The sequence below is a fragment of the Panulirus ornatus genome, chromosome 44, assembly GCF_036320965.1.
Source record: "Panulirus ornatus isolate Po-2019 chromosome 44, ASM3632096v1, whole genome shotgun sequence".
Taxonomy (NCBI): Eukaryota; Metazoa; Arthropoda; class Malacostraca; order Decapoda; family Palinuridae; genus Panulirus; species Panulirus ornatus.
In genome coordinates this window covers 9,416,221-9,442,941 of record NC_092267.1, presented here as the reverse complement: position 1 = coordinate 9,442,941, position 26,721 = coordinate 9,416,221, and the positions used below count along the sequence as shown (strand labels likewise).

Sequence of the window (26,721 nt, the reverse complement as noted above, 5' to 3'; positions counted from 1 at the left end):
GTAACGCGAGGCTCGCCAATCCCACGGCTCACGGAGCGTCCATGGAGGCAAGTTTACACGTAAACAGCATCGGGGCTCGAGGAATATTTGTGGTTTAAGATGTGTGTGTGTGTGTGTGTGGGTGGGTGGGAGAGTTAGGCCAAAGCGACCATACAGAGCAAGGCTAGGCGAGAGACGACGCATGGCCCACTGATGTAACAAAGGCTCGTTATTATCCATACAAGATACTGTAATACTTCATAAATAGCTATACAATATTCACGAGACGCTGGCGGAAACTGATCATGACAGCAAAATGTCCATACGTGATTGTATCCTCCATGTATGGGGGAGGGGGAGGGCAAAATTGCAGTAATTTCTTTCAAGGTCATTTATAGGTAAAGACCGCCCGTAGTAGTAATGGCTGAAAAAAAAAAAAAAGAAAATGGCTTGCGGAAAAAAAAAAAAAAGAAAATGGCTTGCGGAAGTTACAAGAAAATCTATGAGTGAGATGAAGGCTCGGTGTTTAAATAAATACAAGGGTTATGTTATAACAAATCTATAACGATCGTAATGTGATACCAAATGATTGCAAACCTCAATTCATTCGCTACAAGATAACAATTGATGACCTTAGCGCTTCATTACAGGCTAAAAACATCATACAACTTCAAAAAAAAAAAATCTGATTTGTAAAGAAATTAACTGCTGCTTCCCCCCCCCCCTTTCCCCCTTCGCCCAGTACCATCTGGCGACATGTGGCAGCAAGAAGAACGGCAAGTGAGGGTTGTCCACTGGCTGATGCCGTTCGTGACGAGGAGTGAAGTTCGAAACTTCGTCACGAACGCACGCACGCACCCCACCCAGGTAATACGGGCCGGCGCCATCTTGTGGAGTAACTCATCAAAACTGGTGAATGATTAATTGTGTGGAATTGTGGTAAAAAAAATATATAAAAAATATTCTGACGTGATTCGTTCGTAGGAAAACGAGAGAGAGAGAATTTCCTTCACAAGAAAACAGAAAACCAGTGATGGGTCGTTACAGTTTATCAATATTGACGAAAAGTGATATATTAAAACTCACACCATCATCACATTCTCATATCATCCCTAGTGAAACCGACGTGTGTCAAAAGTTCGTAGTAAACCTTAACAAAAACTGACATCATTGACAGCAATACTTGTCACTTAGAAACTGGTGTAGCAAAAAAAGTGTGTTAAGTAAGGAACACGACCACTCACTCGAAAACAGAAATTGGAACAAAAATTTCATACACACTTTACGACAAGCTTTCGAATTTAGTGTTTGTATATTAAGAAAAAAAAAAAACGCATAGTGGACCAGTAACTTACACGAAGTGCAAATATTAACGAACCTATGTGAAATACGATACACAACGAGAAAAAAAAATTGTATACGTGGCAAAGAGAGAGAGAGAGAGAGAGAGAGAGAGAGAGAGAGAGAGAGAGAGAGAGAGAGAGAGAGAGCGGATCAAATTCGTCAAAGAAAAGTAGTTCAAACGACCCACGACAGGAAAGTGACCACACGTACCATTTTCTATTTTCCTTTTTATTCTTGCCTACGTCATGGCTGTGCAGGTAAACAATGAGTCTCGAACACAGTCGAGTCTGTCTGTCTGTCTGTGAGATCACAGGAAGGTAATTACAACCATATGTTCCGCTGTGACTCTTGTGTTTTGAGAACGAAAAGGTGTATTAGAAAGACTGTCTGGAAATGAAGTGCAAAACATAATTACGAGCAGCAAACTAGCGCCACACGCTATATGTAGTGAGCAGAAAAAAAATATATATATATACTTAATCCCATTTATATATCGTGGGAATAATGGCTTTCAAAGAATGTTTTCTTGTCGATGTTCGTTCTTAAATTTCGAGAAAATTCTATGAGGATCGCGAGCTCCGCGCACCCAAGATGGCGGAGTATGTGTCCATACACGTGAACCTGGCCCCTCCCAGCATCGACACACAGTACCTGACCCCAGCACTCATCCTGGACTGGTTGAGCACGTTCCAGTGGTGGCAGTGGCTGCTCATCCTTAAATTCGGCTTCATATTATGGGTGTTCAACGTCACGGTGATTCTCCCTTCGTTGTACATGCAGGTAAGTGACGTGCTTTTAACGACTCCACGTTCTCGTTAACTCCTAACAGCCTAATAAAGTCATTTCTAGTAAATATGCATCATCAATATATCAGCAGTAGGTATTTGCTTTTGATAGCCTCGCTCTGATCAACTATGGCAATTTGTGTCTCCCCTGATGTGATTATTACACGAAAGTGCACTTGGGAACTTATCGTGTTTCATTTTCCCCGTGGACTCATAAGAATAACTTGATCACGCGCAAAATTGTGATCCTTTCCAATATATATATATATATATATATATATATATATATATATATATATATATATATATATATATATATATATACACCCTTAAAAACTTTAGAGTTCCACCATTTAAAACCTTCCTAATTGGTCATCAACATTCAACCAATCGCAGCCTCGCGTCCAATCACCATACCCCCAGTTAGTACTCATTATTCAACCCTTAACAGCTTCGCTTCACCACCGTAGTCTTACATAACCGGGGTCCCGTATTTACTTCATTTGTGTAGCTTCGCCTATAAAGTGGTCATTATGTACCCCCCCCCCCCCCCCCCCCGTAGCCTAGACTTCACCAATCGTAACCCTTCGATTAAACTGGTCATTACTTCTACCCACGGTAGGCCCCTTGCGTGACCTCAAGCCCCTTGGCGTGGTCTGTTTTTGTTTTTTGTTTTTTTTCCCAGGTGATGTTGTACACTGACGAAATGACGTCATCCAGACAGCAGAGCCACCTGGCGGCAGACACACTGCTGGTGCTCCGCGAAGTGAACCACCTCATCACATGGGCTGTAGCCAGTTACTCAGCCATTCAGAAGGTGAGATTCTAACATCTAAACCATTTTACCCGCAAATTAACTGTGGTTGTCATTAGCCCCAAAAGTCTTTTATTTACATCTGGCACTTCAAACTCATCATGGCTGTCTGACGCCCTCTTCCATTTTCCATTGCCAACCCTTACTTAGGAAGGACTCGCACTTCAGTGGCTGTCAGCGGTCACTCCTTTGACCAATACGCGCACGCGAGTGGCTGGCTTTCAGTCCACATACATACATGCAATCTTTGAATAGCGTCCATGGTTTCATTATGGAAAATTAAAAGATTTGCCAAAGAGAAATGTAAAGACGTGGGGGGGTTAGGTACCTAAATCTGTTCTTCAGCACAAAAAAAAGTTACATATTAACTCAAGGAAAGGACAGATAATATGAGACCTGATAGTCCATGACGAGGCTATGTGCAAAAATATGTAAATACGTAAACACGTTCATAGAAACAGGACAGAAAGCAAACACCCCCCACCCCAATCTCTCCCTCCTTAACGACCGTGAACTAACAGATTATCGACTTCACGTAAACACCAAAGGGAACCTCACACACACAAAAAGACACGTGTCTAAAAAAGGAAAAAAAAAGAAAAAACAGAAGACTTTATGGAAAGTAGACACAAAAACATAATTTGGTTATTATTTGTATAATGTAATATCAGCAGAAACACGAAATATTGTGGAGGCAGCAATAACTAGTTCACTCCACACCGGGGTTGACATACCGAAATGTAGTGTGTGTGTGTGTGTGTGTAAGTGTAGGGAAACTGAGAACAGCACACACTGCAATCATGGCTCCAACTTTCTCCTGCGTCTGTAATAATAGGATGTCCCCCCACATGTATGGTCGAAATATTGTGGAAACTCATCTAAACTTACATTCCTAAATTCCACTTGATGTCTATTTTTATCGTCATTTACGAAGTTACGAGAGTCTAACTAAACGAGTTATTTACCGAGTTATTCTTATATATATTTTCAGGAGATGGAGTTTAAGGACAATTGGCTGGACAAGACTGAAAGACATTTTAAAAGACTCCAAAAGAAGAGACGAAAGAAGACATTTGGAAAAGACAACACAGCTGATTTGATCAACCGACTTCACGTTTAAATTTTCTCTTTACTTCCCTCTATCAACTTTTCTTCCCCAGATTTGATCCTGTCAGTACATACATACTTCACGAAACTTCCATTAAGTTTCACGACAGAACTTACGGATGGAATAACTCAAAATGGTCTGATATAAACATTTAGTGGGATTTGTTCCAATAATACTGCACGTAATTTTGTATCTAAACATCCTTTACCGCTAAATGGTTATTTATCACTAAATGACATTTTCTAAGATAAAGATGTATTCAAGAGCACTGAAAATACCACATTTCTTTGATACATCTCAAAAATGCATCAAAAAATGATGCAAGCTTTCATAGTACTGAAGTAATTCATTCTTATAATTCTATTTCAAAACCAATGTTCTAAAACTGTCCATATCAAATTCTAAGAAATGAAGCCTTCATATTCGCAATTACATATTTTCACTGAAGCATGTAAAAAATTCAGTGAGTTATGTAGACACCGTATGATATATTTTGTATATATCAAACTTCATTTACGTAAATGTACATCTGGTTAGTCGCGAGACATCTATTCATTGTACAAATCATCCTCCCACTTAAGAATCTTTTTTTCCTCCCTACTGCCGTCTTTTATGCCTGCATGTTTTGATGGCCCTTAATGACCCTGGTAGTTGATGGGCTGTTTGCCCGAACAACCAACTAACCGATAATTTTTGTATCATGAATACGTCGCTGTTCAGTTGTCTGTAACATATTATGGAATAAACTTCTACTACATTCATGTTTTATTTCTACACCCACTATTAAGTTATATTTTTTTTAGTAATTCATCAAATTCTTATACGATATTCAAGCGTAATAAACATACATACGTTCGGTACTGATGTATTCTTAACAGTACGTGAAGTTATATTATAATGACTTACTATTATCCTTATTATCACTACCTAACATACGATGATCCACTTTCATGGAGTTCCCCACAGATTTCGAGACTGCGCTACAATCCGTAGCAGAGAAAGGATGAACTCCCTCGGAGTCCAAAGTTCTTCTCCTAAACTGAACATCTATTGACTGACTTCGGCTCGAACAAGCCGAAGGTATCTGTTCACTCGTGGCCTAACCACACGCAGGAGGAACCTGATAAATGCATCAGCAAGTGAAAAAAGCTAAGCTTATCTGCTTATCTAATGGCATATCAGGCGAGATGTAAACTCGTAACCTAACCTTATCTAGTCTACCTTTAACGACACACACTTGCTGTCCCTCCCCACAATTCCTTAACCTGGGAGAACATAAAACGTTCAATTATGGCTTGCAATAAATATAAAACTCGAAGCTTATATCATTACTTAATTAAAAGGAAATTATTCATACTTAAAACCTTGCGTATGCAGGTGCGCGGAGGTATACATGTGTATATATATCACATAAATATACAATTTCAGACGAACAAAAACACAGTCCACAACCTACATAAATTAATTGTTCTAATTTAGTGTAAAGTGGAAAAAAGTAACTTGAAATGCTTATATACATATACACGTGTAGGATTCCATATTATCACTACAACACACACTAACATTAACATGTAATGAGAGACTTTTAAAGGGTTGTGTAGAACCAGGCACACCACAAGGAAATGGAATTAATAATTGAAACTTTGCCTACAGTCAAGAAAACCAATTGTACTCACCATATATATTTTTTCAAAGACCTTAATTGTACTAGCCTGCATCAAGCCCATTCCAGCATGTAGCCCGGCGGCCATTATGTGTGCTGACAGGCGACCAGATGGGTGGCGGCGTCATAGGAAACACGTCTGTATGGACAATGGGAGGAAAACTGGTGAGACTCAGGGATTGTTAAAACCTGAACCCACACCTTCCAATCCCTCTGTGACACTGGTAATCACTCCCACTCCTCATATCCTCCTACATGTAACCATAAATACCATAGCCTAGTTTAGAACAGAAATTATCTTCGTCTCTTTTTTTCTAGCAACTATTATAATATTGCTACAAAATTCTGCTTGAGCTTTGAAATGCTCCCATCATAAAATCAAGTCTATTATAGTCTCAATTTCGCCATTAAGAGCCGTAATCACTGGTTATATTCATATTATATTTGAAAGCAACAGGCCTCAAAACCTATTCATTCATAACAAAACCTGCTCTCCATATTTTTCATTACTATACAATACACATACAAATTCATCACTTAGATATACTCCAAAATCATCATACATCTATTTTTACTATCTGTCTAATTTCTAAACACCCCCTCCTTCAGTAACGTACTGGGTCGCGTCCAAAACATACAAAACTATGTATATCACATTAGCCAACATACTGGTAACGCATACAGGGCCTGGGGTCTGTCATTACACTTCATTAATAAGCAAGTAGTGCTGGGGTCTTGTCATTTAACATCATTAACAAGCGTATAATATGCGGTTCTTTTACATTACACACACACGTATGGCAATCGTGTGTCCAAATTTATCTTTACTGATAAATGAGTTGATCACACTAACGAGTCATTAACCAGTAATTAAACCTAACTAATAAGTGTTTCTTTGCAGCCAGCAAGAAAGCGGCAACAGTAGAGTTAAACTGCCGTTATAAACTGATGTCACCCACTGTAACACAGTCATATAACGGTATTCCCCTTGTAACACACTAACGCCTGTCACGTAACGGCCATACTACGTAATACGCAGTATCGTCACTTACGTTACTACAGGATATCATTCACTTGTAACACTGGTGTGCAATACATGAACTACACGGTAAAGTTGGGGACCCCCATTATACCCACATTCCTATTGGTTGATTCTTTCCTGTGTGTCACGTGATCAGTGACGGTTGTTTACCATCCTAATGATCATAAACTTGTACATATCGAAATCAACATCTGGTGTCATTGGTTACTGTGCAACGGTTAGCAAACTTACAGGAAAAAAATATGATTCTTGGCCTAACTTAACACTTAAGAATCAACAGTATGTGTGCCTAAGTCAAATGCCCGTAATTACCAAGTTTAAAAATTAATGTTCTTAAGAAATCTTCATAATTAACTGAAGAACAGTGAACTAACACGTACGCAAATTTCACACATAAATATTACAAGTTGAATTATGGGGTAGCCATATGTCAGACCTGTCAGTTTGAGGACACAACACTAACCTAAATTCCTAATAGACACAGATGAGGGCAGGGATGTACGTATTCATGTCTATCTATCATACTTAATCGCTGTTTCCCGCTTGTGCGAGGTAGCGCCAGGAAACGGACGAAGAATGTATGTACAGGATAATCTACCAATTGTGCCGCCCTACAGTCTGTCCCTCGTAGTATGGCGATGGAAGGACGTCATGGAATTGGGTATGTAGTCAAAGTAGGAGAACTAGGCAAACACATGATGGTTTCATGATACTAACAACCTTCTAAACTCCCCATTCCACTATTTCAGTAGTTGCGCTACGAAATACTACCTAACAATTACCAAAGTTTCGACGGGTAGTTCCCTAATGGTTAAATACACACCGACGAAATAGTTGACTACCTTATATCTTACGTTAAAACTACAGACAAATCATTAGTTCCGTTTTATATAACCAGAAATGATACGACGTGTTTTAATTAAAATATATGGCATTATCTGAAGGTCTCACAAACTTCAATTTCTGGATAGGAGCCTCTGACCAGGAGAGATGATGGCCAGTACAAATTGCTGGACCGAAGTGCGGACGCCATTGTGGGGGACCTACAACGCGGAGGTACACAAACCCCAATGGTCACGTGGAGAAAACGACAACCGTGTCGCCCGCCCTTAACCATCAAGACCACTTTACTCTCAACGATTCTAGATGTTTCTAAGACGACAGAAGCTAAACATTTTGGTGTAATATGGGGAAAAATGCGTTGGTCGACCTTAACGGCCTAGTGGACCTGCAGGATTCCATTTTCTATTCCCAGAAATACACTTGCGAGATTTGATTTCGACTTTGGACGTTTCCTACTGATCAATTTAACTATACAGTACTCTCAGTCTACTCTAGACTCACCTGAAGTAGGAGTTAAAACACAGGTTGGGTGTAAAACTTGGTGGGCTCCATGTTTCCCGTGTAGTGTTTGTAAACAACGGCTGTAAGTCAATATGAAATCCACAGTTTAATATTTCAATGTTCAGACACGCACTTTGGAGAATTATGATCCATATTCTCCTCTTATAGAATCGTTCTAGCCACTGTAAAGAATGATTTCAGAGTGTATGACTTCCCTCTGTCACCTTTCAAACCGATCTGTTAATGTTCACTAAATCACTCGTGGCTGGGTTATAATGGAGGTGGAAAATATGGAGCTACAAGTTTAAACCAGTGGTTTAAAAGTAATTAAAGACTCTAGTATGTATAACATAAAATAATCGAATTATTTGAACGCTTTAGATGTCTTATGAGTTGTATTATTAGTGAAATTTCACGGTTTTCAAAACATTTACTCCATTTTAAAACGCAATGATTTAATTCTTATGGAAGGTGAATAGAGAATTCAGATTACTATGAAGATTTCAGACCCTAACCATGTGTGCATTAGATCATAGTTGCAATCATTTGATCCCTGAATATCAGGTAGACATCTGAACTCACCTACCAAACCTAACCCGGGTACGACAGCAGAAACGCATGGTGTCACTCAATGAAATCCATGATGATCGAAGGACAATAGGCATTTCTAGACTTTATAAGTAAATGATCTCCCGTCTTAAGATATATTCCGTGTTCATATAGATATATATATATATAATTATGTTCCGAACAAGAGCTAAATAAATGTTTTTTATTTTTTTTCCTCGGCCGTCCGCTTGTCGCTCACTTTCCTAATGGCAGAAAAATGAGCGAGTTGGCCTTCACCTGTCTCGTGTTCGTTTAATATTGGCTAAACTTGAACGAAAGTAATAGGAATGTTTTATTTACTGTCTCGACTGATCATTTTAAGTTATTTTACCCCATTGTTAGCCTCTACATAAACCCCTGCCAACTTTACGAAAAGATAATTGATGCGAGATAGACGTCCTCCACACATAGGGGTTCCACTGGGGCCAAAATCATCATTTTCCATCCGTCATTATGTTTTTTCCCGCGTCTAACTTCTCCATTATAACTCAACACTCATGACCTAACTATGTTCACTCTAACTACTTCTTACACTGTTCTCCAGTAGTCGTTAGATATATATATATATATATATATATATATATATATATATATATATATATATATATATATATATATATATATATATAAGTGTGTATCAGATCCTTTACAGTTGTAAGCGTTAATAAAGATATATTACACTCAGATAATGATAATTAAAACAACAGAAATCACCAATTAGGTGATTTGAATTGCCATCAAAACATCTTTACAGTTTTCTTTGACGGCCAAACCTTCTGACCATTTTCTATGACGATACCTAAAATAAAGGATTAGTAATATGTGGGTAAAACTTGAGATACATAACAAAGATATTCCCAGAAGTTGTATTTTTCATGTATAGAAGACTCCCAGGACCTTGAATTAATGTACTTAGGAGACATTGGACGAATTTAGCCATTTGTAGAATATATCAATAACTTATTTTCTTCTGTTGGGGAGGTGAGCCAACCTTTATTTCTGAGGATAATAATTAAGGGTGGTTGAAATTATGACTTTCATACTAGCAGTAACTAGAGAATAGTGTCATAGGAAGTGTATTTTGTTTATATTGATGCCAATATATTTTTATTGTGTTAGCTGAGACGGCACGGGTATCTGAGGCCCCAATCAAGGCCATCTCTTTAACGATATATATATATATATATATATATATATATATATATATATATATATATATATATATATATATATATATATTTCCCGAGTTACCCATAGAGCATTAAGAACAGAGGACTGAGCTTTAGGGAGAATATCCTCACTTGACCCCCTTTTCTGTTCCTTCCTTTGGAAAATTAAAAAAAGGGAGGGGAGGTTTTCCAGCTCTCCCTCCCCCATCGACCAACCTCTAAGGGTGGATGAACAGCTGGGTCGTCTGTGGGGCGACTGCCGCAACCAGGATTGGAACCTAAGCGCTGGAGCCTGAGCGTTCCATATCAAGCCATACTAAATAGACACATAATGGTAGGAGTGTTAGGTGCCAGGAATTTCGGTAGTATTTTACTGTACCCCTGCACCTTTGTTAATTGTGGAATATAGTTGATTTTCTCATGGATTACTGGAACTTGTGGATATCTTATACATCACAAGTCGTTAGTAGTTGGGCATTGATATCTGGTAAAATGTGGGGATGGCATAATTCCCTATATGCCACCATCATATACATTTTTTTCTCTTCAGTGACTTGTACTATTCGATGAGATGTTTTATAAGATTCCGCAGTTGATAAGGTAGTAGGAAATTGTAGAGGCCTCTGGTGATTTCTTGTTGTTTTCTATAGCATGATGAAGGAAATCTAACACTCATTGACTCATATCTTGGTTGTAATGAAATCACAGATAAGGTACACTTCAAAACTACATCTGAAAGATCCTTAATTATGCTTTGCATTTACACTGGTTGAGGAATAAAGTAGTATTTGCAGTGCATGATTTAGACCTTTTTTAAAAATCTTACATGGGGAAGGCTCTGGTTATCAGGGAAATTATGTGGTTGATTAATGTAAAAATAGTGTGATGTAGAAATCAACCAAACCTGACTTTCTTAAACAGCTAAGATTTACTGTACCTTAATTTTCAGTGGCATAGTTGAAATATATTAATATCATGGTTTGTGCCTTGCCTTTTTGTTAAACATTGTTCTTTCGGTGCTGTCAGCCACTTAACGAGGACCTTCTTCATTATATGGCCAGTGGGCAAATAAGTTTATCGAGCATAATGAACCATATGGAGAGGTGTGGGAAACAGCATTATTGTTAGTATATTTTGAACAAAATCCTGAAAACTAAGATAAGTTATGGCTCATAGAAGAAGTGAAGTGAATTTGTTGAAGGTTTTTAGGTTCTTTTGATTTCCAGTGGAGCTTTATATGTTTTCTTTACTGAGTTCCACTTTTTGATCTTCATAGCTTTCTCTGCAGAAGACTTACCTCATTGCAGACTAAGACATTATGAACCAATGCTTTTTCCACACATTGATCTGTCATTGCAAAATAAAATCGATGATATTCCAAACCTAGATATGATGTGCCCCAAAGCAGGAATTTTACCTTCTATGCTATTGTGCAATATTTTATATTTCTACCATCAGTCAATCCGAATCATGTCAATAGACATGTTACAGTTAGCAGAATGATTGCTTAGGTTAGGTTAAGTTTCTATGTTTTACATTGTTTCTTTTGCAAAACTACAGATAGATATGAAAAGATATCATTCCAAGGAAGCAAACAGAAAGACATCATCATTCCAAGAAACCTAACCTCTATACCATAAAAGTTGTTGCTGGTGTAACTCATTATTTCTAAATGTAGAAAATCGACGTAAATAGTACTTATTGACATCCATATATGTTCAGGAAAAAGTTTCACCAAGTAATGTTTATATTAGAAGTAAAGTTTTAAAACTGGATTATTATTCTTCATCCAATTTATGTATATTTCTGCACAACTTGATCATTCTGAAGGTACAAGACAAAAAAGGGTGACACTTTAGAGCAAGTGGTTTAATTTTGAAATAAATAATAGATTATTCTCAAAGTACAGTAACTTAAATCCTTACATAACCTTATTTTTGTTGAATAGTGGTTGAATGCATAAACCCAAGTAAATCTAATCACCTACTCTATAATTGCTTAGTTTTAAAGACCCATAAAGTGATTTTATTTAAATGCATGCAAGTATATACTTGTCAGAAACGTAATTCCAAGAGGTAGAGATGTCCTAAAATGCTTTCCTTTGTAATTTGTAATTATGCTAATAAAATGTTACATTTGGGCAAGTGATCCATTGCCCAGGATTTTTCACTACCTATGCCTCCTAGTGGGCTGATTTCATAATGGTAACTTTCCTTAAGATGAAGCTTTTCAACAGCCATTGTTTTTCCTGAAAACCTCCGCCTCTTCCACAGTTTAGCTAATCCGTTTTGAATTTTGGAACCTTGTGTATTAGAAGCAACTACTTGGTTCATATAAAAGCTCATCTTTACCCACCTTGACCTAGATCACCATTTTATTTTTAGATTTTAACCAGCCAAGTATCAAAATTGGCTCCAGCTGTAAATCTGTATTGCTGTTCCTCATCACATCTAGTACGTTAAGTCTTAAAAGTATTTTTGTATATGTTTGGTTAAAGATGGTATTTTGTCGTCTTTGACATAATTAGTCTGGGTGACTAGGATCATTTTGGCAACTCAGAGCAAGAGATGATGTAGGGTTTTAGTTGATCTCTGCTACACTGTGGGAAACCTAGAAACTCGAGTGTTATAAATCCAGATTTTTCTTGTTTATATGTCCCTTTTTTTTCATACATATTTTCCATTTCCAACTCCTCACTCACTCCCCTTTTGGTCGCCTTCTATGACATGCAGGGAGTACGTGGGAAATATTCTCTCTCCCCTATCCCCAGGGATAAGTTTATGTCCTTATCTGATGCATTATCTACCCTCTATGCAAATCCAAATTAATAGGCAAGGAGAGTGATACGTTTGCAGAAAAAAGTGGATGATATTGACTGCCTTACATTTAGTGAAGTGCCATGTTTGTTGCAAGGAATTTTGATGTTGAGCCAACAGTGCAAACCATAAGAATGTAAACATGATTTACATTAAAAATGTACTCATTTTCAACCATGAAATATCTGTTAGAGGACTTAAGGCATGTCTCTCAAGGATCACTCCTTCTATCTTCACATTTCCCATTAGTCTAGTACCTCGCCAACTGTGGCTTTGCATACCACTGGATCTTCTAGGGATGCAATTCCCATGGTTGGCAAAGAACTACTGGTGTGTTTGGGAATATTACATGGGACACAAGAAATTTTTAGTATTTTTTTTTCGCGCCATTTCCGACGTTAGTGAGGTAGCGTTAAGAACAATGTGAATGAATGTGGCCTTTTTTATCCATTTTTCTGGTGCTACCTCGCTGAAGCAGGGGGTAGTGATGCCGTTTCCTGTGGGGCCAGGTAGCCCCAGGAATGGATGAAGGCATGAAAGTATGAATATGTAAGTGTATATCAATGTATGTGCAATACATATCTACATGTATATTTTCATACATATTTGCCACTTCATACATATTTGCCACTTCCCATATTAGCGAGGTAGCATTAAGAAGAGGAATGAGCCTAAGAGGGAAAATCCTTGTTTGGCTTTTCTCTGTTCCTTCTTTAGGAAAAGTAAAAACTGGAAGAGAAGATTACCAGCCACCCACTTCCTCCCTTTACAGCACGCAGGGTATACGTGGGAAGTATTCTTTCTCCCCAATCCCCAGAGATAATTATGTATATTGTATATAAGAGTGGATGGGCCATTCTTTGTCCGTTTCCTGGCGCTACCTTACTGACATGGGAAACTGATTATGTTTAATGTTAATATGTATATGTGCGTCTGTGTGTGTGCGTGTGTACACGAGTGGATGGGCCATTATACATGCACCGACTGTTTTAAGTTTTCTACTTCATTTTTGTATCTCCCCTGACAATGTGATTGTTACACAATTGCACTTGGGTATCAGCAAATATTGAAAGTGGATGTAGAGAGATGGGTGATCAATGGTGCTTACGAACCTAGCCATAAGAAAGATAACGAGGTAAATGATTTGGGAGCATCAGAATGAGCATGTCAGCAATTTTGGGTAATACCAGGTATTAGTTACAAGTAATTTAAATGCAAATGTGACATTTGAGGGTATAATTGGGGCACGTGGGGTATTCATTGCTATGAATGGAAATGAAGAGCTTATGGTGTTGTGTGCTAAAAAAAAAAAAAAGATTGGGAATACTTGGTTTAAAAAGGATAATACACAAGGATACATACTTGAGTAGGAGAGATTCGACAAGATAGTTGATAGGCATGTAAAAGAAACTTTTGGATGTAAATGTGCCGATAGAGGCAGCTGTTAGGATGTCTGATCAGTACCTTTTAGAGAGTGAGGGTGAAGTTTAGTAGTGTTGCTTACCACAGGAAAATCAAGTTACTAAGAAATGATCCTTTAAAGCATTATTTGTGACAAGGAGAGATTGGATGTTCGTGGATGGAATGCCAGTAGTCCACATGTGGGCAAGGCAGAAAGACAAGACAGTGCAGCTTGACCACCACTTTAGTGCTGGTTTACTACATGTCACTAACACTTATATCCAGGTAGGTAGTACTGGTAACATATACCTCCCTCGTTGTTGGCTGCATTCCAACTACCACCTACCATGCAATAACATTAGCACTTCTAATTTGCTGTATATAATTTGCCACATCTGAGCCCTTGGAAAAATTTTCAATATTTCAGGTTAAAGCAACTTATAGTCAATTTCACCTTCACTTTTAAAATAATGCAACTAGTCATTTGTATTAGTCATGAGGTTAAGACGAGCATGCTTGCTTTTGTTATATATAATACACTTTCCATTTCTTCACAGTAAATGTTACAGCAGTATAGACTTGCTTACAGTTAAGCTGGCAGTTTTATATAAAACAGCTTATCAAACTGCATTTCTTATAAAAAAATTAATTCTGGTCAAAAATGCATTTAAAGCAGAGATCTAGTTTTATATATTTACCTTTATTACTTGAATACAATAATCAGTACACTTTACACAGGCTTGTGCGAAACTAATGACATTGTATTGTAGGAGAGGAAGCTAACAAAATGTACAATCCTCTTCTTGGACAATGTAGAGAATAAACTTAATTATAATAAATTTACTTGTATTATTAGTTTGAATAAAAATCTGTTTAAAACTGAGACAGTTTAATAAATAAATAATGCCTAAGGATGATTTAATTAATTCAAGATTAACAAGAAATTCTTACTCATCATCCAGCAATAATATGGAATGGAGAAGTTTTGGAAAAAGGCACTTTCAATGTCTGCAACTTTTTGTTTTTGATGCCTTTTGTCCACACTGATCACATCCATGTTCCCAACCACAGTCACGAAGCTTCACACTGGTATATTTTAAGATAATATATATATATAAAACGGGTGCCTTTATAGGACTTGTTAACTACAAGCCTGGGTGGGTGAGGGATCCAAGTACAAAAGTTCAAAAGCAATGGAAATACCGGAATGCAACACAGGAGAACTAGCACCTCACAGGAAGATTCTGCCAGCTATTTACAATTTTTATTTACTTTCAACTTAAAGCTTGTATTTCTTTCTGCTCGACTTAACTGCGCTATCCAGTTACAGTTTCTTACCACCATCTGGGAACTGCTTGCACTGCATTGCTTGTAAATATTATGGATACCAATGCAATTAAGCAGGATTAATTACTAAATTCTCTTTTGAACCAATAACATTTAATTTTTCTGGAAAGTCAACTGTGAACAATAAGACAATATTGCTCAGTAATCATTTGCAAGACAATCCTTCAATTTTATGATCACGTACTTTATGTACATTAATTAGTTAAGCAAGAATATCAGCTAATATTAGCAATAAGGTGACTATACACAAGCTAGGATCCAAATATATCCGTGGTTTCCCACCATGGGCCTATTAGGTGCCACTGGAGAAATCAGACTAGCACAACTGCAACTAGGTAATCTTGGACACTCTTGGACCCTAAGACTGAAAATGCAAATGTTAAAAGTTGTAACACAAAAATAACATTTTAAAAGTCTGTGCATTTTCCTTCAGAACCACCATTTCAGTGATCTCCATTCACTATCACTTCAGTAGTATCTGTCGTCGTTACCACCTGTTCAGAAGTTGTCATGGTGAGAGAACTTTCTGAAAAAATCTTCTCAGTAGAGGCTTGCATTATGTCCTCTACTGCACATTTTTCTATCACCTCCACACTGGTTTCCTCGTCGGCAATCTTATTTTCTCCATTGAATACTGGCTCTATGGTTCCAATAACTTCAGACTTATTTGCTTTAACTGAATCCACCTTTGCTCCTGCAGTTGTAGTTTTAGTTTTGCTGACCACAGTCTTCTTTCCTGCAACACCTGTAAAATCAAGCAAAATATTAGGAAACACCACTCTAGAAAGATATGATACAAGATGGCAAAGGAAAGTTAACTTGGGGTGTTACTGTAAGAGAAGTACTATTCATTTCTTCCTGATGATGGACATTTCTAGCAAAGTCTACACTAGAGGCTTCCTTCTATTTCCTTGCCTTTTCTTTTTCACATATAATGGTTAACTTGATAATAATGGTTACCTGATATTACACAAATTTTTTTTCAACACATTTGTCATATGACAAAATAATCACCCAAAACACTGCTTGCTTTAGCAAAATATTGGAATATTGTGTGTTTTAGATATCTGGGAGTGGATCTGGCAGCGGATGGAATCATGGTAGCGGAAGTGGATCATAGGGTGGGGGAGGGGGCGAAAATTCTGGGAGCCTTGAATGTGTGGAAGTCGAGAACATTATCTCGGAAAGCAAAAATGGGTATGTTTGAAGGAATAGTGGTTCCAACAATGTTGTATGGTTGCGAGGCGTGGGCTATGGATAGAGTTGTGCGCAGGAGGATGGATGTGCTGGAAATGAGATGTTTGAGGACAATGTGTGGTGTGAGGTGGTTTGATCGAGTAAGTAACGTAAGGGTAAGAGAGATGTGTGGAAATAAAAAGAGCGTGGTTGAGAGATCAGAAGAGGGTGTTTTGAAATGGTTTGGGCACATGGAGAGAATGAGTGAGGAAAGATTGACCAAGAAGGATATATGTGTCGGAAGTGGAGGGAACGAGGAGAAGAGGGAGACCAAATTGGAGGTGGAAAGATGGAGTGAAAAAGATTTTGTGTGATCGGGGCCTGAACATGCAGGAGGGTGAAAGGAGGGCAAGGAATAGAGTGAATTGGAGCGATGTGGTATACCGGGGTTGACGTGCTGTCAGTGGATTGAATCGGGGCATGTGAAGCATCTGGGGTAAACCATGGAAAGCTGTGTAGGTATGTATATTTGCGTGTGTGGACGTATGTATATACATGTGTATGGGGGTGGGTTGGGCCATTTCTTTCGTCTGTTTCCTTGCGCTACCTCGTAAACGCGGGAGACAGCGAAAAAAAAAAAAAAAAAATTAAGTGTAATCAGTTATAAGTTTCAATGTTATATTTTCACTGACTTCCAAGCATATAAATCATCCCCTAGTTCAAATGAAGAGAAAAACATAAGGGTTTCAAAATAATTTTTTCTTCACATTCACCATTTCCAGCATTAATAAACAAGGTAGTGTCAAGAACAGACAAACAAGCCTTAAAGGCAAATCCTCAAATGAACCCCTTCTCTGTTTCTACTTCTGGAAAGAAGAACAGTAGAGGATTTCTAGTCCCTCGCTCCCACCCCTTAAAGTTGCCTTATACGACGAACAGGAAATACGTAGGCAGTATTCTTTCTACCCTATCCCATGGGAAAAGTAAATATTTTCATTCATATCACAAACAAAAGAACACAAACAATGCTGTAGTTCTAAACATATATATTTTTTCCTACATGTTTGCCATTTCCTGCATTAGTGAAGCAGTGCCCAGAACAAATTTATGGCCTTGTTCACTCATCTGTCTCTAGCTGCATCATGTTTAATGCACTGACGCCAAAATCCCTTATCCACATCTAGCACCACAGACATTTCTGTGGTTTCTCCAAATGGCTTCATGTGCCCTGGTTCACTACTAACAGTATGGTCATATCCAGTATACCACATTGCTCCAATTCTCTATCCCATGTATGTCTTACACGCTCTTGAATGTTCAGGCCCCAAGCATTTGAAACCTATCACAATCTCAACTTCCACATCCTGTCTCTCCCCTTCTTGTTTCCTCCACTTTTAACACGTACATCCTATCTCCCCTTCTTGTTTCCTTCACTTTTAACACGTACATCCTATCTGTCAATCTCTCTATACATTCAGACCATTTCAGCATAACCTTATATAATTTGATATGGATTTTTTATCAAAGATATCAAAGTACCATTTTTATCCAAAGTCTCAAAGGTTACTTAAAATACACACACACACACACACATTCCCACTTATTTTCATTTCTTTTTACACTAACATGATGGCATCTGGAAATCAAACAACTGGCACAGGTAAAATGTAACAAAACCACAGCCTAACATTCACAGCAGATCCCACACACTAATCCATGGTTTACCTCGACTGCCCCACACACCTCAATTCACTACACTGACAGCATAATGCCCATGTGTACCCATACATCACAGTAATTGTAAAAAAGTAATCGTTTCACAGTTGCCACCACATAAAAGACATTGGCATCAAAGTATCACTTAATTGTACACTTTTAATGATTAAGCAAGTATTAAGCATGTGGAAAGGGAGCCGTGATTTTGGTGAATTACATGTGACAGCTAGAGACTTGAGTGTGAACGAAAGTGGCCTTTGTTGTCTTTTCCTAGCGCTAACTCGAGCCCATGCAGTGTGTATGTGTGTGGTGCCATTTCATGAGTGGCACGGTGGCGGTGGGAATGGATGACGGTAGCATGTATGAATATGTACGTGTGTACATATGTATATGTCTGTGTATGTGTATGTATACGTTGAAATGTATAGGTATGTATACGTGCATGTGTGGGCATTTATGTATATAAATGAGTACTTTGGTGGGCTGGGCCATTCTTTTGTCCGTTTCCTTGCGCTACCTTGCTGACGCGGGAAACAGCGACAAAGAATAATATATAAAATAAATACATATATATATATATATATATATATATATATATATATATATATATATATATATATATTTAAGTGTAGGTGCATGTATGTATATGTGAGTGGATGTCTCTCCATTTGTTTCCTTGTGCTACCTCGCTAATGCAGAAAACGGCGATCAAGTATTAGGAAAAAAAGGACATCAATTTTAACTAAACTTATATGATATGCATAAGCAAAATGAAGTCCTTCCCACCTTCAAAACATACATCAATATGTCTGAACAGCATAAACTTTATCTTACCTGTAGTTTTTGATGCAGCTGATTTCGTTGTACTAGTTGTTCTAGCCTTGGTCGTGGTGGAAGCAGAAGTTTCACTAATTCTAGAAGAGGTCTTGGCATTAGAAACCGTTGTTGAGCGTGCTGCTGTACCTGAAGTTCTACTTACAGTGGACCTAGTTGTTCCTGATGCAGGCTTTGGTGCTGGCTTAGCTGTGGTGGAGAGAATGCGGTTTGTGGTGTTTTTAGTTTCTTTCTCAGCAGCTGATTTGGCAGATGTAGTCAATGGTTTACGTGCTGTAGTGGTACGAGGGGCAGTAGTGGGCCGAGATGCAGTCTTTGTTGCAGTTCCATTTACTATACTTCTGTCTGTCTCATCTGTTGCCTTACTTGGGGCAGTGCCTGGCCTTCTTGTTACAGTTGTCCTAGCAGGTGGGGTAGAACGTGGCGTTGGTGTTGTCTTGCCTCCTGCTGTACTTGGTTTAGTCAAGTTAGCTCTTTGTGTTGTGGCTGTCCTTAGAGGTTTCTTTTCAGCAGTCTTTGAGGGTGTTGTTGTTGGTGAAGGCTTTGCAGTTGTAGTCCTGGATGAAGGCCTTGGTGCAGAAAGCCGTGGTGCAGAAGGCTTGGCTGGAGCAGGTCTTGTGGTAGTGGGTTTTGTTGCAGCAGATCTAGCAGTGCTGGTTTTCTCTGCAACAGCTTTGCCTGGTACAGTTTTTGGTGTAAGCCGAGTGGCTGGAGATTTCTTTTCTGCAGTCTTAGTAACTGGTGTCTTAGCTGATGGAGTCCTAGTTGGAGTAGCTTTGCCAGGTGTTGTTCGAGCAGTGGTAGATTTTAAGGGAGTTTTGGCTGAACTCTTGTCTGGGGTACCTTTAGCAGGAGTTTTAGTAGTTTTCAATGGAGACTTCGGCACCTTTACTTCGACTTCTGAAACATCTTTGGTCTTTACTTCTTTAGGAGAGATTGGTGTAACATTACTGTCGCTGATAGCTGCAGGTACTTCAGCATTGACGGGTGAAATTGGTATGACCTCTGAAGGTGGGGGAGTCTGATCTACTTTTGGAGATACCATATCACGCTCTGTAACTATGGGTTCAGAAACATGACCCATTGCGAAAATATTTTCATTAACTGGCTTTGGTGAATAACCTACGAGAGCTTCAGTCTCATTTTCTGAAACAGGAGTATTTCCTTCAATATAGACAGGCACTGGTTCTTCTGCCTTAGGTTCCACAACAGGTTCAGGAATAAACGTTATGTCTGAAGACTGAGTGAAATCTGCAAGCTGAGCTGAAGACTCCTTCAAATCTGTACGTTCCTCTATAAAATGCTCATTAAAATCGGTGTGCACCTTTTCAGAAGACTCCATGAAATTAGTATGTGCCTTTTCATGGGACTCCATGAAATCAGTATGTACCTCTTCATGCGACTCCATGAAATTGGTTTGTACCTTTTCATGTGACTCCATGAAATCAGTGTGTACCCTTTCAGAAGACTCTAAATCTCTATGTACCTGTGCAAATGACTCAATATCTGTATGCACATGGGTAGGAGACTCCATGAAATCTGTACGCATGTGTGTAGAGGACTCATTATAATCTAAATTCATCTGTGCAGAAGTAGGCAAATCTGCAACTTGGTCAGGAACAATAAATTCCATATCCGGTTCCTTCGCCTCAACTGGAGAAGGTGGTGCAACTACTTCGACCGTGGACTGAGCATGGACTATCTCAACAGGTGACATATCCACCTCCTGGTTTCCTTTGAATTCATCATCAACCTGTCCATTGGTTACTCCACCCGATACATTAGCAAGATCCAATGATGCCTGAACAGATGGATCCAAGCTAGCAGGTTCTGGGGAGGAACTCACATATACACTAAAAGGCCCTGATGGTTGGTCTACTGCACCAACAAACAAGTCTTGGGACTGGTTAACAGCAAAGTTTGTTCCAAAGCTCTCTTCTGGGGTATTAAGCTCTACCGATGTGACAAAACCTTCCACAGACCTAGGGCTACCTGGAACACGTGGGCTACCAGAACCATGGGGGCTGGAAGGTTCCATGTTGTCCATTACGTCAGGAAGTTTATCCATGGATGATTCCATCAACATCTTTTCAGGGCTAAATTCGAAGTCTGAAACCTTATCCATGCTAGTCTGAAGGATGTCTGGTGCATTATCCAGGGCAGGTGGCTGGTCAGCTTCCATTGGTGAGGATTGTTCATGGGGATGGAACTGATAATTATCCATTAGTTGATCGTGAGGTTGGTCTTTAAGACTGTCGAAGCCCAAGTCTTTCTGAGTGTCTTGAAGCTGTTCCTTTCGTTGGACCTCAAATTGGTCTTGATGTTCTTTACGGTCTTCAAATTGGTCCTGGGGCTGTTCCTTATGATGGTCTTCAAAGAGAACACTTGGTTTTTCTTGAGGATGGTCTGCAAAGAGATCACGTGGCTTTTCTTGGATATGCTCTTCAAAGTGTTCTTGTGGCTTTTTCTCGATATAGTCATCAAACTGTGCGTGCTGTGCTTTAATGTCTTTGAATGGGCTGAAAGGTATTTCCTTAAGGTGATCTTCAAACTGGTCGAAAGGTTGACCCTCACTCCGGAAGTCTTCAAGCTGGTCGAAAGGCTGTCCCTTACGGTGCTCCTCAAACTGACTTGGACTTGGTTCCCTGTGGTGGTCTTCAAAGTGGTCTTGAGGTTTTACCTTTTGTTGGTCTTCAAACTGGTCTTTATGTTCTTTAAGGTAATCCTCTACGTGGTTCTGGGGCTCTTCAAGGTAATCTTCAAGGCGTTCTTCAAGCTGGATTTTGTTTTGGTCTTTCAGTACAATGTCTTCGTCATGTACTACATCAACTTGCTCTGGGACCAGTTCTCTTTCTGGCACAGAGGCAGCAGCAGCACTAGGAGCTAATACTTCTTCACCCTGTAAAGAAACCCAATTGTAATATTCACAATGCAAAAATGGTTCTTCCATGTAATGTAAATTAGAGGACAACTAATAAACACACAAGACATGAATAAACAAGAAAGACTATAGAAATATCCTCAAAACATGAGTACACTATCCTCTGGGATAGCTGCATGGAGACTTTGCAATGTCCTGATCAGTCAGACTAGAATCTTACAAGCATTCATTTCATCCACATAACTAAATCATTTCTGGCAACACTTAAGCTACATTACTTGCTTTACCCCTAAAAACTGCATTCAATACATATTTACTTGCGAAAGATGGTGACATGATAATTCATCAAATCTTGTCTGATAACCATCATGCAAAAAAATCCAGACCAAAAATTGAAAAAAATAAATAGAAAATGCAACAGAAATCATGGTTAAAATCAAACTAATATGATAAATAATTTGTCAAATGCTAGCAAAATATTCAATACATTTTTATTAGGTTTCGTAACAAACCTGAGGCTCAGGTAAGCATGTACTGCTCACCTACCAAATATGGCCTGGTAACCATGTTACATGTCACAATGGCAAGAAATGTAAAAAAAAAAATTAAACAGTGACAAAGGATGTAAAGTAACAACAATGGCTTGGGAGGTGGGCTAATTAATCATTAATTATCAATGAAAGGTTCAACTTTTAACAATGGGGGAAACTCTGATGTTTCATTTCTGGGGAAAAGGGGTGGAGGAGCAAGAACAGCAAATGTGTCTACACTAAAGCCGGTTCTTCAAATGAAGATAGCCATAGCTGGAGGGAGAGAGAGATAAAAGGTACTATAGAGTTCCATAGTTAAGCTGTGACTAAAAGATAATGCAGCCAACCCATAACCTGTCTTAGCTCTCAGATTATGTGGTATGTAATGGTCTGCCAAATGCAATGTGATTACCCACCAACCCATGAAAAAGTGCTACTGCTAATTTAATGCTACCTCCATCATTACAACACTACCGAAATTTTCAATACTTCAAAACATCTGAAGATTCAGTATGAAACTCCTGCCACCATTTTCTCATGATAATTCCCTGAATGCTGAAACTCAAGGTTTTTGAAGATAATGAAAATTGAAATTTTATTGAAATTCAAGGGGTGACAAAACAGTGCCTTGCTAACTACACCCGACAATCTGGGAGTTAAAAGTACTTCTCCAGATAATGAGGATGGACCACGTGTGCAACCTAATGCCAAATTTATTAGGAAAAAAAGTCAGTCAGTTCTGACATTTATGGATATGGACCCTTTGTATTCAGAGATGAATTTTTTTACTATATCACTATTTCTTTATGGGATTCAGTACTGTAATTACACTTTTACCTGGGTCCTACATCACTGTTTCTTTATTGAATACAGTACTGTTATTATACTTTTACTTAGGTTCTGAAATTATTTTCTAGCATCTTATGTAAAGCACAACTCACTTTTCAGTTCACTACTGGCATCATTTGAGAAAACCTAAATGCACAATGCAATAAGCAAAAGCTTCTCTTTTCAATGAAAATTTTATTGTATTAAAATTTCATTTTATTCATTTTTTTCATGTTAGCCGAGATGGCATAGGTAGCTGAGGCCCTAATAAAGGCCATCCCATTAATGTGGGAAACTATATATATGTGTAATATAAATTGGAGGTGGGGAGATGAAACGAAAGGGATTTTGAGTGAATGGGGCCTGAACATACAGAATGGTGAGAGGCATGCAAGGAATAGAGTGAATTGAAATGATGAGGTATACTGGAGTCCATATGCTCTCAATGGACTGAAGCAGGGCATGTGAAACATCTGGGGTAAACCATGGATAGGGTGCTGCGATTTCAGTGCATTACACATGACTGACAGTGTGAACAAATGTGGCCTTTTTTGTGTTTTCCTGGTACCTAGCATAAGCCAAGTACCCATTTTGTTGACCAACCCCGAGGGGAGGATGAACAGCTGGTATGATTGAATCGAGTGCCATAACCAGGATTCTAACATATGCGCTCGACCCTGGGCAGTCCATGACTGCATCAGAGACAGTTATGCTTAACTGCTACCCCATGGGAATTGACATCAATCCGACAAAATTATAAGATAGTTATTAACTTCCTCCTTAACCTTCTCCCTTCCATGGACAAATTTGTGGCCTCTAACCTCCACTGTGACAAATCTTAATTCTGGTACTAACATTATTGCCCACCTCTAGACATTATTAATTTCACTGGGAATGAGTTGGGAAAAAGTTTAACCTTTGCTCGTGCTTAACCTTAAATGTCATTACAAACCTTAAAAAAATTAACTTTTCTCCTAGCTTGGTCTTTTAAAACAATAACATCCTTCAATACTCATGCTGAAGTAATTTGATTTCGTTTAAAAATCTAATGCAATGACCAGCAAAGCAAGTTTCGTCACAGTATGTAATACTGCTGGTAGTATTTCATTTTCATTATTTGTCCCTAAGCTTTATCTTTTGTTGTACATTGGTTTTTGAATTTTACTTATACACTAATCAAGACATCTTTTATAATAAAAAAGACATTTTCTGTCTCCTCCAGAACATACTGGAGAATGATTCTAATGCTATTGCTGCGATTAAGTATGAGTATAACCTATGAAATGTACACTAATATATTACATACAGAAGAGGCACTGTACCTGTGGTTGTGTCTGTGGTTCCATACGATAATACGACCACTCTTCCTCCTCTTCTTCCTCCTCCTCTACTTCTCCTGATTCACAAACTCCGTCAGGAATACTATCAAGTTCGGCCAATGCTGCATCAACTGCAAGAAAATAAAAAAAGGCAATTACAAAATTGTGAACAAGCTTAGTCTGTGTATGCAATAAATATGTAGTCAATACAGATGCACGCACACAAGCAAATTATATTCACAAATTCTCTTCAGATAATCTAGTCATGTAAGCAAGATAGCAGCAAAGCCAAATGCATGATAAGGAGCAAACAGATTAATATATAAAATAATCTTTAGATAATCCCATAACCAATGTGATTTTAACCTGCGAGATATAATTCTCCATGAAATGATGGGCAATGTGGTAAAAAAAAAATCCCATTACTGTACTTCAACTCAGTAGATATAGTAATTTTAGTCTTCCAGTGGTATAACTACAGTGTTTAGAGAATACAGTAAAGATTACAAAGAAGGATTTAGGATTTGGTACATTTAAGAAAAAACAAAAACAAAAAAAACTGATGGTAAGGGTGGGATGACAGGACTTTTACCTTAATTTTCAACACTCCAGTCGCACTATAGCAAAACTAGACAACCCCACAACAGCTTCATACATGTCAAAAATTGAAAACCTGTTCATGACATTTCTATAATAAAACTTGACTGCTGGGGATGGTTATATGAGTATTCTGCATTTCAAATTTTTACTTTAACCACACAACTCCCCATTATGATTATCCCTTACCACTATAATTTTTTACTGCAGAAAATGAGAAGCTCCATAAATCATATTTTATAAATTACATTGCTGAATAAGATCCTTCCATAATCTGAGTGTTTTGATGAGCAGCAGTGTATGTATTCATAAATGTAAAAAAAAAAAAAAAAAATCAATCAATACTTTACTGCAGTTTCCTATTGTTAGGGAAATATATGCACCATCGCCAGTGGTGATTGTGCATCACACACATTATATATATATATATATATATGTGTGTGTGTGTGTGCACTTGTATCTACACAGTAAATCTACATGAAACATTTTGTTCTTCAAAATGGGCTAAAACATTTAGTTTGAGCTGAGCAAAGCACAGTAAGCACCCGCACATCCCAAATACAAGTCTGAATCATTATCAGAGCAATAATTCATGTGTTAACAGGTATATTAATGGTCATTAAACCACTGCCTACCACCAGGGCACCAAAAGGCACAAATGTCACTGACCTTCAGATATTAATATACAAAATTACATCCTAATAATTACTAATTTGGCCACATTTTTCCGCGTTCTTCACATTTCTAGCATCAAATCAAATGCCCCGGGAAATATAAAACAAGAGGCACTAGTCGAATTAATAATTACCAACTGGCAATTGAGAAATTTCCATCACTGCCGCTAATTGAAACATGTTAAGAGTAAACTGAAAAGGCTGAAGGCACACACACATGGTCCTGACAATTTTGTTCCTAACACCCAGAAGAAAACCTGTAGATTTTATGAAGCACAAAGTAAACTTCAAAATGACAGGTAGTTAAACGTCATGAGCAAATATCCTCGTGTTGACAAAACCTGTTTGGGCAATAAACTACCTTAAACAATATTTTATGTCGTGTTGGCTCTAATATGTTATCTATTTATTGGTAATGTAAAGGGAAGGGGTTGTACACCCCTGGGACACCATCTTAATGGAATTCCAGGCCATTTACGTTAAGGTTTTCCCATTTTAAAGAAAATTTGAACACCTTGTTTATATATATATATATATATATATATATATATATATATATATATATATATATATATACACACACACACACACGCAAGGGTGGCTGCCAAATACTAAGGTTAACCAATTGAGAAAATTATATGTTTAAGCAAACTGTCAAAATGTGTTGATTTCTGGATGAAATCAAAGGATTTTTAATCTGCTAGCCTTCAATCCACTTCGTAATACGTAATGCTACATTAAATAA

At 38.1% G+C, this 26,721-nt stretch overlaps 3 protein-coding genes across 5 annotated transcripts in view; 1 reads left to right on the top strand and 2 right to left on the bottom strand.

Annotated features, from left to right (window-relative positions):
• Atf6 (bZIP_ATF6 domain-containing protein ATf6) overlaps nucleotides 1-5,728 on the bottom strand; it is a 105,616-nt gene extending 99,888 nt beyond the window's left edge. Inside the window, exon 1 of the mRNA XM_071687760.1 lies at nucleotides 5,707-5,728. The gene's annotated coding sequence lies outside the window, so the exon portion shown is untranslated. The remainder of the gene's footprint in view (nucleotides 1-5,706) is intronic.
• LOC139762810 (uncharacterized) lies at nucleotides 580-4,771 on the top strand. 2 transcript variants are annotated; one of them, XM_071687964.1, is made up of 4 exons: nucleotides 580-846; nucleotides 1,581-2,103; nucleotides 2,794-2,925; nucleotides 3,914-4,771. In XM_071687964.1, the coding sequence occupies exons 2-4, from the start codon at nucleotides 1,915-1,917 to the stop codon at nucleotides 4,040-4,042; spliced, it is 450 nt and encodes a 149-aa protein (XP_071544065.1). In that variant the 5' UTR covers nucleotides 580-846; nucleotides 1,581-1,914; the 3' UTR covers nucleotides 4,043-4,771. The 2 variants fall into 2 exon arrangements, with proteins under 2 accessions (XP_071544065.1, XP_071544067.1); XM_071687966.1 differs by lacking the exon at nucleotides 580-846 and having other exon boundaries at nucleotides 859-2,103.
• Nucleotides 5,729-14,753: 9,025 nt separating the features above from the next.
• LOC139762723 (uncharacterized) overlaps nucleotides 14,754-26,721 on the bottom strand; it is a 239,567-nt gene continuing 227,599 nt past the window's right edge. For both annotated transcript variants that reach the window (XM_071687754.1, XM_071687753.1), the window contains 3 exons: nucleotides 24,709-24,836; nucleotides 19,148-22,046; nucleotides 14,754-16,166 (listed from right to left, as the gene is read on the bottom strand). In XM_071687754.1, the coding sequence (XP_071543855.1) occupies nucleotides 15,865-16,166; nucleotides 19,148-22,046; nucleotides 24,709-24,836 (3,329 nt within the window). In that variant the 3' untranslated portion in view covers nucleotides 14,754-15,864. The remainder of the gene's footprint in view (nucleotides 16,167-19,147; nucleotides 22,047-24,708; nucleotides 24,837-26,721) is intronic.

Coding starts and splice junctions, on each gene's coding strand:
- LOC139762810 (XM_071687964.1), top strand. CDS start 1,915: ATGGCGGAGTATGTGTCCATACACGTGAACCTGGCCCCTCCCAGCATC. Junction 2,104..2,793: donor TCCCTTCGTTGTACATGCAG/GTAAGTGACGTG, acceptor TTTTTTTCCCAG/GTGATGTTGTACACTGACGA. Junction 2,926..3,913: donor GTTACTCAGCCATTCAGAAG/GTGAGATTCTAA, acceptor ATATATTTTCAG/GAGATGGAGTTTAAGGACAA.